This window comes from Buceros rhinoceros, unplaced genomic scaffold (assembly GCF_000710305.1).
Source record: "Buceros rhinoceros silvestris isolate BGI_N320 unplaced genomic scaffold, ASM71030v1 scaffold5746, whole genome shotgun sequence".
Lineage (NCBI taxonomy): Eukaryota > Metazoa > Chordata > Aves > Bucerotiformes > Bucerotidae > Buceros > Buceros rhinoceros.
Genome location: NW_010415687.1, coordinates 40,638 through 53,143, shown reverse-complemented (window position 1 = coordinate 53,143; position 12,506 = coordinate 40,638). Strand labels below are relative to the sequence as shown.

Below are 12,506 nucleotides of genomic sequence, written 5' to 3'. Positions count from 1 at the left end.
CTACATGTCAGATCTATCACAATTTCAGGGAGAATTGATTGTGGAATTTTGACTTCCTTAGTTCTGCTCTCAAATTAATGTAGCACTATTTTAAAAATACAGTTTGTTCCTGTTTACTCTGATTTGTTATCAAAACCTCATGTTACATTGTCATTTATTTGCACACCCTGACATACCCAAGCCTATTTTTTATAGTCACTCAGTTTCCCACTAATTTCATTTGGGCTGAAGTTTTTACCAGCAGAGGTACTTCCACCTGTCGTCGCCTTTTACATTTTTCAGTGGTTAACTGTGAACTTTTGAGGTTGCAAGTACTAAGGAAGTTAAGTCTATTTATTCTAAAGCACCCATTTCTGATGGAAATTTTAGTTGTAGAAATACTTCGGGTCATTGAAGAAATCGCACCCTGTGTAAGCTTGCAGTGAAGGTAAGCTAATGATGCCCTTTGCTTTCTTCATTGAAGTCAACAGCAGACTTTATATTTACATTTACATACCTCATTGAATCACGCACATATTTAGAAGAAACACTGTCCTCTTCCCTATTTCCCAGCAGATCCTCTGCACCTGGAAGTAACGTTTCCCTTTACAGCTACTTTTCCATTTGTCTTCACAGCACCAGATAACACGACAGTTGCTGCTCTGTGTTGTCTTTGAATCTGAGAGTTGTCATTGCTGTAATGTGATCATGCACACAAACCTGGCATAACAGCAACGTATTTCTGAGTTTCACTGAAATCACGAGAAGTTCATCTTACTGAAAAAGCTAATGCAGCAGGAGTGCATATAAGCACATACTATTTACTCTCTCCTACATTTAAATTGAATGATCAATTGTCTAAAATTCAACTCATTAATTCAGACAGTAACATCTCCAGAGCTGTCATCTGAACTAGCCACAGTTGTTAAAGGACCTTGTGTCTCCTCTCAGCAGCTGCCAATACACGTGCCCAGGGGCTCAGCCCAGGGAGTCGTGCTCCTGCAGTGGGACGCTGCAGCACCTGCCACCCTAGCTGAACAGGGACATATCTGAGGCAAGGGGCAGGCAGAGAAAGACTGCAATCCTACGCTTCTTTCTCATTTTCCTTCTTACACTGAGAAAACCTGCCATATTAACAACTTCCAAAGAAAAGTACAGGCCTGGTGAAACTCACCACTTAGGAGAATCTCTGCTCAGTTCACTGGAAGACTGATTTTAGAGGCAGTGAAAAGCATCACGGTGCATCCAAGAGTACCAGTACACGCACTCGGCTTGTTTGGCGTCTACAGGAAGACCCATGTGCCTGTCTTCTCACAACTAAAATGTGACAGCACTGCCCCAACACCAGTGGCTAGTTCTAACTTCATGCTAGAAAAGTGAGGGTATCAATGGGCCCAGTTTATCAACAAGAAACTCCTGCACTTCTTTTTGCAGCAATACTTTACAATGTGCAATTCCGAGTTTTCATTATGTTCAAGAAAGCCAAATTGAAAAAACCATCTTGTACCACTGGTACTTGCTGTGAGACACATCAGACTCTTTGTCTGGCTCCCCAGAAAGCCCATTTACTTATTAATACAGGAAGCACTTCCAGCAGTGCTGTCTTGGGAAAGCCACAGCAGCGCTGTTCTTTGTTCGAATTGCATTCACTACTTGAGCACTGCAAATTGATGTTGTAAGCTCGGTAACTTCCAATATGGATTTCTAAACCTTACTTTTTCTTTTCCCTAACCCACTCTAACTTAATGGAAACTTGACAAACAGTCTAGACCATCCTCAGTGACACATTTCCATAGTCAAATGACTGCTTTTTGACATTTGTACAGCATGGTGGGTTTATATGTCGGCTCGGTTAACAAGTTAAGCTATTTTTGAGAATATTAGTGCCATCTCTTAAGGGGAAAATTATCATTGCAATGTTACTGAAGGAGTTACATTTTATATATACCCATACATTTAGAAGTGAAAATGCGACCCCTGATACATTTCAGTGTGTAAGTTAAAGGACATTATACCTCTGGTGTGACAAACGTTACAAGGAATCATAGAACACTTCTAAAGTGTGGAGCTTTTCTGCTCATACAACATCCTTTACTAATTATTACTGAACAGTATGTGTTCAGTGCTATATTAGATAATAGCTCATGCAATGCGTATTTGCAAATAAAATTCAGTTGCATAGTATTTCTTGTGAACAGCCCTCCGTATCTGTCAAACACCTCAGAGAAGTAAAAGGAAAGAATGTGAATATGTAGACAGGTTCTTAAGCCAACTGTAGCTACACGGAACAACTGAACACTCGCACAGGAAGCACTATGTCTAAAATACCTCTGGTCTGGCCTTTCACTTGTAGTTAGGATAATATCACTCTAACTGAAATTCAGTGAATACTGTCCCACGTGGTTCTCATATGCTTATAACATATATATTGTTTATATTCCATTCATACTGGGATTCACTGTTGTTTGCAGGGTCTCTGCAAAAGAAGGGAGATAAAAACACAGGCCGAGAAATAAAAATTGAGAGTGAGATAACAGTGCCTAGCCTGAGAGAAAAACTACATTTTCCCATTTATGTTGACTTGGTTTTAGCTAGGCAGCTTCCTTCAGTAAGACAGTGCACTCAGGGAGACGCTGTGAAGGGTTCCTCCCACTGGGATTATGTAACTGAATGCTTTTGTACCAAGCGATACTCACCACCATTTCATTGTGCAGATAAATCCTCAGTGCAGGCCGAAGTTTGATTTTACTTTTCCCCTTGGTAAAGGCGCTTTTGTCACCTGATTCTGCAGTCAGTTCATGGCCTCAGCTTCATCCCACCAGCCCATTTCACATGCATTTCTGCAAGATGACTACAGTACTTCATCTTACCTCCTAGCTACTTCAGGTAACAGAGACTGTTATACAAGCTATTTTCCCAGATTGAAAGCTATCTATTTCTTCCATCGTTTTCATGCACATTTTTGTCCCCAATTAGAATTTTACTCTAACTGAACTATCTAAAAACACTTTACAGATCCATGAGTTGCATGCTTATCACCTACTCTTGGGCTCAGTTACTCTGGTACAACCCCATACTACTGCAATCAACTAGGATTGGATTAACCAGGATTTATACTGATGAAGCTGAAAGCATTATTTGAATCTTTTCACACAAGATTAACTGTCAAAAGGTATCCTTTCTCTCTCCCACTATAACACGCTAACATTAAGAGAATGGAAAACACCCAGTAGGTTGGGTTTTTTAGGGGAATTAAAGAAGGAAGTATAGAGTGGATCTGTTTTCCTAAGCTGCCGTATTAAAGATAACAAAGTGAGTGGAGGTTTTGTAGCTGGTTGGTTTGTTTGTTTTTGCTACAGTCAAGAACATGGGACAGAATCCTGTAAACAGACTATGAGGATTTTCACTCCTTCTGCTTTGAGTCAGACTATACACAATGAAAATGACACATGGCACAGCAGGAGAGGGCTCTTACAAGAACATGAGGTCAAACCCAGGAGTGTAATACAGTCTTTCAGAAGTTTAAAGGTAGATCCTGGTCACCCATTTTAGGGTTTGGTTTGGTAGTGGATTGGTTTTTTCTCCTCTTTCCTCCTCCCTTTTTTTCTTTTTAATCATCATCTTCTCTGTCCTAGGGCCCCCTCTAGCGCTACCAGAGCGGACAGAGCTCCCAAATGTCACCGGGTGAACTGTGGCCACACAGCTATACAGAGATGCACTCCAGCCAGACCTGTCACGTGGTTTATTCTTATTCATACATGACATTTTATCAGGAATAATCTATCCATAGGACAGAAAATATTCTGAGATACTACGTAGAGAAGCCTCTTGACATCCATAGCTATTACTGATGTGCCGTGGAATCTGAGCCTGCACCAAAACCTCTGCAAGCACTGAACTCCTAAAGACATGCAAACAGCTCATGTCCTTGGTATAGGTGGCTTGTGGGCAGTATGGGGGAGAGGAATCAAACAAACATGCATGTTCCATATATAGTCTCTAAGGGCACAACTCTTTCTTAAGGGTCAGCTGTGGCCAAAAAAAAAATCCACAGGCATCAAGATAATACTACAAAGCTGCACAGAAGACTGTGAGCTCCAAGACAGCTTTGAAGGCTGTGGAACAGGCATTCTGGAGCTGGCTAACAAGCACTTGCTGATGGGGTGTCATCCTCACACGTGCATTAGATAAACAGCAGCAACAACAAAATGTCTATCCAAGAAGAGAGGTCTTTAAATCTCTGGTGAGATTTGCCTGAAGTGTCTAAGTATTAGCATGAAAGAGCCCCTGGAGTAAAGGAAAGCTATCCTCCAGAAGCCAACAAAACAATGCTACCTGATGCGCTGCGCCCTGAACAACAGCCTAATCCCATAGGGAAGCTCTCACGAAGGTGTAACTTGGGCTTGTACAGCCTGCGGCACAGGACCCCAAGGTTACACCCAAAATCTTGACACACACTTCAAAGCTTAGCGTTAGTGCGTTCCTAGTCAGCAGCAAGGAGAAAGATGGCAACTAGCCCTCAACACCTACACTGAAGTTCTCGCCATCACCTTAAACTGCAAAACCAAAATTTTTTCATCCCCAGCTTTACAAGATCAAGAGAACATAAAATCCATGTCTGCTGCTTTTTTTTCCGAGTCTCTCAACTCACTTACCCGGCCACCTTCTTCCTTAAAAAATGACAAGCAGCTGCGGAACAGAAATGAGCTATGCTCGGTGTGTAACACTGTACACACGAGCTACCAACCACCATGATACTTCAAGGAAGGCAAAATCAACACCACTGCCAAAACCAGAGTATTGAAGTTAACAGTGCTCTGATCCCCGCCTGTATGATCTACTCTCACCCGGCCTCTCTGCTCCCATTCAGTCCACTTTGTCTCCCAAGCAGCTTCGGCTGCCTTGCCTTCCTCATCTTTCCCTCGTCCCTTTCTCCCTGACCATATGGTGTTTATTTTGGCTGCAAAAGACAGTGATTTCATTATTCATGAGGAAATCTTATTCTAATTAAAAATAAAACAACCAAGAGACAACAACTGACAAACCCTAGTACATGATAAAATTAAGGCAGATGCTTGGTATCTTCCTTGATTTGGTATTTTGGTCATAGAATGAAACATTATTAGCTTTTGAAGAACAGCATTTTTCAGACAGTGGGCAGAAGCCACTAATGACAGCTCTGTCAAACAAAATTAATTCTTAGTAAAACACTAGTCCTTGCCTCAGCGAGATAAATTCTCAGTGGTCTTAACTATACATAGATTATATAATCCTTGTGTCAGGAAATGGAATTGCATTAAATACAGCCAAATCCCAGTACTGTAACAATGGTAATCAGTGAAGGGTAACTCGCCATGTGTAACAACAATGCCCAGTAAACACCACTGAAAGTGTATCAGCTATCCACAAATTACTCTCAACGCCCCATTCCAAATAATTTTTTTCATTTGCTTTGGATTTTGCTATTTGTCTAGAAATCTTAGAACAGTTTGGCTTTTCAGCCAAAAAGGATTCGCTTTTTAATCAATTACCGGTGGGGAAAAAAAAAAAAAGCCTCATCCCTCACCCCACTCAGACCTTACTTTAAGGTTTACTTTAGGCACCAGACATTCCTGTCCCTATAGCTTCACAGGGGAAAACCCAAACCAAACAAAAAAACCCCAAAGCAATATACTTCAGTAGCTGCCATTTGTGTGTCTAGCACATTAGACAGCTGAAACACTGAGATTTCATAAGCAACGGTGACCCAGTAAATCCTGAAGATAGACGTTGTGTTCACTTGGCAAGCTGGACCTTGCCTATACTTGATTTCAAGCTATTTCAGCTAGGATTAGACTGAAATAAAAGAAATTATTTCAAGTAAACGCATAGCTAACAGCAGTTTTACCATAATGCTTTTTCTCTTGAAAATTCCACAAAGTTGGATTGCCAGGCTTCAGAGGATGCCATATTAAGTGAATACTTTAGGGATGGTGCTTCAGACAAACACTGTATGTCAATACATCCAGTCATCTCAGCATCTTCTCTCCAGAGTATGGCTCCTTGAACTGAAGAACTACATAAACTGTACTTACAGAGAGCAGATTTCACACATACAGAAGAGCGGCTCCTTCAGTGCACATCAACAGTAACACCCATTGTGGAAGATGTTCCCCAGCTGAGCAACACACTATCTAGCCATCAGCAGAAGGGCAGGACTTGCAGGACGTAGCCTGTGTGGTTCAGTCTCAGTAACTTCTCGAGAAAAAGTCCTTGAGCTACCCCAGAGAATAACGGGAATAAAAGATCACAGATTAAAAAAAAAGAACAACCCACAAACAAAAGGGAGAAGTTTTGAATATAGGATAAAACAAGTTGCACAGTTTGAAGATTAAAGTAAGTTTGGAGCAGATCAGCACTCCAGCTCACTTTGCTGACAGGAACATTTTCACTTTCTGTTCTAGATTTCCTTAACCACTAAAAATTTCAATCCTTCTCAAAAAGCAGGACTAGAAGTCAAAAGAAAGCACCAGATCAGGCATTATAGCAAGCCCTGAGGAAAAAAAAAAAAGAAAAAAGGCAGCAGCAAAAGGCCTAATGCTAAGGAATCCTTAAGAATAAGAAACAACCATTTTCAGTGACCAGGTTCAACTAAAAATATCAAATGTTCTTTGTACATTAAACCCACGCTAGAAGGGCAGACCTAAAAATTTAAACATGATCTTAAAGGCAGCCATACATTTCAGAATACACATTAGCCAAAAAGCCTAAGCAGTCTACTCTGTTTGGTGAGAGAGCCCTACTCAGATCTACATCCTCCGAGTTGTGTTCCATTTCACATAAAAAGCTGGGGTTTTTCCCCGTGCTATCTTCTAAAAAAATAAAGATCATGTCTGATTATCTAAAGCTACCTTAGCCTTTTGTTCAACACAATCAACCCAAAACACGAGAATGAACTTGCAATCCAAAGTCTGATGCTGCTTCTTTTTGTCCATGGTCCATTTACCATTCTTAGCAAATGAGAGTGAACACTCTAATAGTGGATTAAACACTGCGTACAGCCAGGTATTTTATGTGTTCCGCATGTGCTGTCTTCCTTCTTACAGTGTTCATCAGCATTCAAAGATACTCAGGTAGGTGAAAAGAATTCAGATCTTTTGTCAACAGGGAAGCGAACCCACTGCAGGCAGTATTGGCAGCACTGGCTGAGCCGGGTTCTGGGTCACACAAGAAGAAACGTGTCCCCAGAGCTCTGGCAGTCTCCAGGAAAAGGAAGAGGCCTCCCCTCATCCCTCTTCCTCCACTGCCTTCTTACCTGAGAAATAAAAGGAAGGGAGGAGCAGTACTTTTCCGGAACCATGGTACCTTGCCCTCTCAGATGAACCGAGACAACAGTTCATTTCAACTTTATTAGAAAAAACCCCAGAAGTTTATACAAAGCTCTGCATTTTACAGAAAACCATCTCCCCAAAACACGAAGAAATCCGACATTGCAAGCTGTATGCATCTTTTTTCATATACATACATACATATATATGTATATACACATGTATATATGTGTGTTGGCGTACGCGTGTGTATATATAGTGTGATGCATTAGTTTTTTGCATGGTTTGCATTCATTATGTTACAAAGTCAACGTTCTGTAGAAAAAAAAGGATCTTTGTTACCATTATTTTCTCATATAAATAATTGTGAGCAGTCCCTCTGAAGGTAGATAAAAAACACCTTTTCATGTCATTCTGTAAAAAACAGACATTACTGAAATGGTATTGAAATCTTCCAAGATTTTCAATACCACCATAAAAATATCATCTAGCCCCCAATTCATAATGCTTGTCCAAGGCATTAGAAGAGAATGGACTGTAAGACAATTCCGGAAAGATCAGTTCTTTAAGCCAACATTCAGGTAGGTAATTTTTGCTGGACCTCTTACGTTGGTGTAAAATGAGCACAAACAGGAGGCCAACCTCCCTGTCTGCCTGGAAAAGTTGGTTCTTTGCCTATTGTCACGGAGTCAAATTCCAACAAAGCACCCAGCAGTGCCAAGGAGCTGACAGACTTTTGGCTCACCCTTCTCACTCCACAACAGTCACTGATTTTCTTGATGCAATTAAAACCTCCACCAGCTCAGCGTTTTTTTCCTACTCGATTCACTTTAAAAGGAGCTGTTGGACTAATCATGGCATGGCTAGAAAGACATTAGGTTGCTGAATTACTGGGAGGAAAACTTAACTAGTGGGGAAAATGCAAAAAGACAGCTAAAAGGAAGAAGAACTACTGGAGTGAATTCCAAGGCTCTGGTTTGAAACAGGAGGACAGTAGAGAGATACAAACTGCAGCTCAAAACATCCTTGTGTTTACAGAAGTTAAAGGTGTCAGTGTGGTCCATGTTAATTAACTGCCTGGTAAAGAAAGCATCATTCTTTCCATCAAGCACCGTGATGGGGAGAACAGCAAAGATTTTGAAGGCAATACATGTGGTAGTGGTGATAACAAAGGTAATGAAAGTGAAGAACACAATGATGCCAATTAAATGGAGAGCAATGCCAACGAAGATGTTTCAACTGCCAGAGATGCTGGCAATAAGAAGAATGGTTATATGTTGGTGTTGATGATGGCCAGAATTCATTCATATGTCCATGTAGTCATCATCTTCATCAGTATCACTTTCCAGTGAGGACTCCTGGCTTGAGGTCTCTAAGATTTCCAAAGCTGGCTGACAAAGGCTCTCCTTCTTTACATTCGCTGCAGACTGAGCAGACAAAATAGCAGACTGATCCCAAAAAGAGAGAGAGAGAATATATTGCTGAATAGTCAGGATAAACCCATGATCACAGGGATAAAAGCCAACTGGTTCTTACTGCTTCACATTCAATAGCTCTCTTACTTCTATAAAAGACACGGCATCCTAAGGTGAAACAACATCACATTTACCAGTGGGCTTCCCCACAGCTAATATTCCGGTAGCTGCCAGTAACCTCAGATTTGCTATGGTCACACTAGCTCCCTCACCGATTTTCCCAATTTTCTAATTCCCTCAGAAAAGGGGTAAGGACTAGGACAGCCATGATTTCACCCACGGCCAATGTTTTACCAGCCTTTAAAAACTGGCTCCTGCTGGTAAGAGCTAATGTCATTTTTCACTGCTTATCCTGGCTCTGGTTCTGAACCGGGGATGGGAACTGTTGTTCCTTTCGTACAAGTATTTTATTGAGGGGAGAAATAAAATAAAAACAATAATCTAAGAAGTTACTGTTTCCCTTTTATTACCTTTAATTTTTGCTTGGTTTCTTCTGAAATACTGCCCTTTGGAGAAAGGAGGGTGGGAGTGGGTGGAGTGACAGTGATCTCAGGTGGAAATTTGGTGACAGATGAAGGTATGAAAAGCTTTGGCATGTTGGGCAGAACGCGAGTTTTTACTCGGGTGCCATCTGTCTTGTTCTGCTGACTTCCCAAAGTCTGTGAACTGGAACTGAGTTCAGGCTTGGAACTGGAGGCTAAGCAGAAAATAATAAGAAAAAACATGTTAGGAAGCTATTTAGGATTTCAGATGTCAAAGAGGGAACAGTTCACTGTCAGACATATGGCAGGCTCAAAAGGCCTTTCTTCAAGCCACAATTTAATTAAGACTCAGAAACAGAAAGTGCTTCAAGATTCTATAGTTACAACTGGAAACCAGTAATAATTTTTTAAAAATCTTACTAGACAGGAGAAACTCAAGCCGAACAAGCATGACAAGTGGCAGTGTAGCACTGACCCATATACATCTACTTGTAGGCTACTACAGACACCATTTTCCCATTCGTTGTTTCAGATGCAATCACCTTCTCTTTGCATTCCCTGACTGCCTCTCCGTTCTGTAACGCACAAGTAAAGCCACATATTTTCACTTACGAGTCTTAATTTCCTCCCCTGCACTGGTGCCTCTTTAGTTATTGAGACAACAACTCAACAATTTAAGAAAAATATATGCTACCACTCATCAAAATATCCTCATTACTCTCTTCAAATCCTGCCATAAAAACCTCCTTGGTATGCTCATACTACTGTCTCCCACACTAGTTAGCATCATTTCCACATACCTCCCAAGTGTCTCAGCTTGTGGTCTTTACAAACATGCTCAAACTGGGCTCATTTCACCAAGAGGGATCCGGTCCTGCCCTAGGCACTATCACGTTACAAAATAATATATACAAAAGAAACGATGCTTTCATGTTAGAAACTGAGAATGTTAACAGAGATCTCTTGATTTCTTACTAATAATGCTGCTCCATATGGAGTCAAAACTATTTTTTTGGAAGTGACATAAATGAAAACACCACAGTCTATCTCAAACTGATAATAATGACAGGTGTTCATATACTTTTTTCAGATTCAGTCTTGCCAAGTGCATCTTTTGCAGATTTCTGGAACTGACATGGCCACTTAAACGCAGCTAAGTGAAACGCCAGCTTCCTGATGCTACCATGAAAAACAAACAGCAGTAGAACTAAGGGCTATAAAATTGAATTGTATGTTCTCAGCTGTACACGAGAACATAAGAGCTGCCACAAAAGATGAGGCATGGATTTCCATCAAGGGCAGCGACCCATCCCCATGGGCAGCTGATCACTTCAACCTTTCTGGCACTCTGCTCTGCAGTAATCAGACACAGCAGTCTGCCTCTCACAAATAAGGGAAAATGAGATACCCCAAACATGAATACCTAGATTACGCCTGCCTGAAATACCAAGTTTTACATTTTTTTCAATTAAAACACCAACTCCTGCTTCTCTTGGGAAGGTGACAGAGGAGGGATAGAAAGCATTAACAACCATAATGTTGGGTTTTATGTTTACTGAGACTGAGTGAGTCAGACTTTGTGAAAAATTATTTCCTTCTGCTAGATATTCCAAAAGTGTAATCCAAAGTGTCGTCATATTGCCCTGCAAAAGATTTCAACGAAAAGAAAAATTCTACTTTAAAGGATGGACAAACTATATAGTATGATGGCCTGGTACCAGGAGGTTTTTTGTTTGGCTTTGCTGCCATGGTATTTAGCATGTTAGTTATGCACCAAGAAGAATAAACATTAAGGGATGACAAGGCACTTTCCCAGGAAGCTGGGACATAGCCAGGAATGCCTCTGAGCTCTGGAATACTTGACTGGAAGGCAGGCAGAGAAACTGAGGAATATGAACCACAACTATCCAACCAATCAATCCCTACAGACTGACCATCCATTTCCAGAATTCTTTGAAGCACAGAAAGCTCCTACCTTGGGTACATACATGTCCTGAATTTGTGCTGGTCACGGATTCCACTTGCCAGCACACAGGCTCTGGCGATGGGGCAACAGTGGCCATCTTCATCTGCTGACAGAGCCGCGACTCCTGTTGCTGAAATCCAAGCCCCTCCAAAGGCACTTCAAGTTCTTCTTCCTCTTTAGTAGGGAATACAATTCACAGATTAAGAGACATCCCGATCTCTCTCCTAAACCTCAATCATTTTGTTGTCTAACCAACTAGCAGAATTTTTTTCTTTAATCCTTTCTCTATTTCTAAATTTTAACATGACTGAGTGAATTTAAATACTGGCAACGTTAAGATGGCAATACCAACTTTTTCATACTTGGTGCCATCAATTCCAACTATTAAGAAAAAAAGTAAACTCCATTAAAAAAAGCAAAAGAAAACATTCCTGGTCATGACTTTGTTAGCTTTGCGTATCTGCAAGAAAACCACATGACCGTTTTCCTTTGGAGACCTGAGGGTTGAAACCCATGCCACACATGCAGAGCAAAATCTACCACCTTTAGGGACAACCCAGCTGTGATCAGTTGGTCCCTCTCTGATCAGCAACCGCAGGCACACGCTACACAGAAATGCAGTTTACTGGTAAGTAAGATTAATTACTGTGACCATCCAGTAGCAGGGCCAAATCCGGTTTTTATGAAACCAGTATCAAGATACGCTAAATGCCCACTTTCCACCAATATGTCCACATTAATCTAAAATTCCCACCTTTTGCTATTCCAGAACTTGGGATGCTTATAATTCAGAATCCACATACATGTCTGTACAATCTTTTTATTATGTACCAGCTGTATTTGCTTCTACATCAGTGCAGGGTTAAACCAGTTTTCTTACTCACTGAGCTGCATATTGTACTAACAGGAGTAATTTTCACTGAGAGCTACTGGTGCCCTTTCTGTGAAGGGCAGACTGAAACAGCTCAAGCCTTTCAAGGCCACGGACACATAAACAAGCTCTTGTACTCTGATAAAAAAGAAGATATCCTTCAAAACCAGAGCGCTGTCTAATCTAATTTGAATCACCTTGCATCACAGAGGCTAAGGTATGCACAGGCAGCTGCCACAGACCAGCAGATGCAATGTATATCCACAGTCTAACTTGCTCTAAAATTCTTTGTATGTCCATGCTCTAAATTAATTTAGGATTTTGACAGTGTGATAACTTAAGGAATGGATATTTCAACTTGTCTTCATTGGAAAAATACTCCCACAACCTCAAGTGTTAAAAACACTTCTGTCATCTTCAATGTAT

General features: G+C 40.9%; 1 protein-coding gene across 1 annotated transcript in view; it reads right to left on the bottom strand.

The window, feature by feature from the left end:
- Positions 1 to 7,355: 7,355 nt before the first annotated feature.
- The window catches only part of LOC104494638 (calcineurin-binding protein cabin-1-like), a gene marked incomplete at its 5' end in the record, with an annotated part of 31,622 nt that continues 26,471 nt past the window's right edge, over positions 7,356 to 12,506 (bottom strand). The window contains 3 exons of the mRNA XM_010137501.1: positions 7,356 to 8,734; positions 9,232 to 9,458; positions 11,219 to 11,383. Coding sequence (XP_010135803.1) covers positions 8,591 to 8,734; positions 9,232 to 9,458; positions 11,219 to 11,383 — 536 coding nt within the window. The remainder of the gene's footprint in view (positions 8,735 to 9,231; positions 9,459 to 11,218; positions 11,384 to 12,506) is intronic.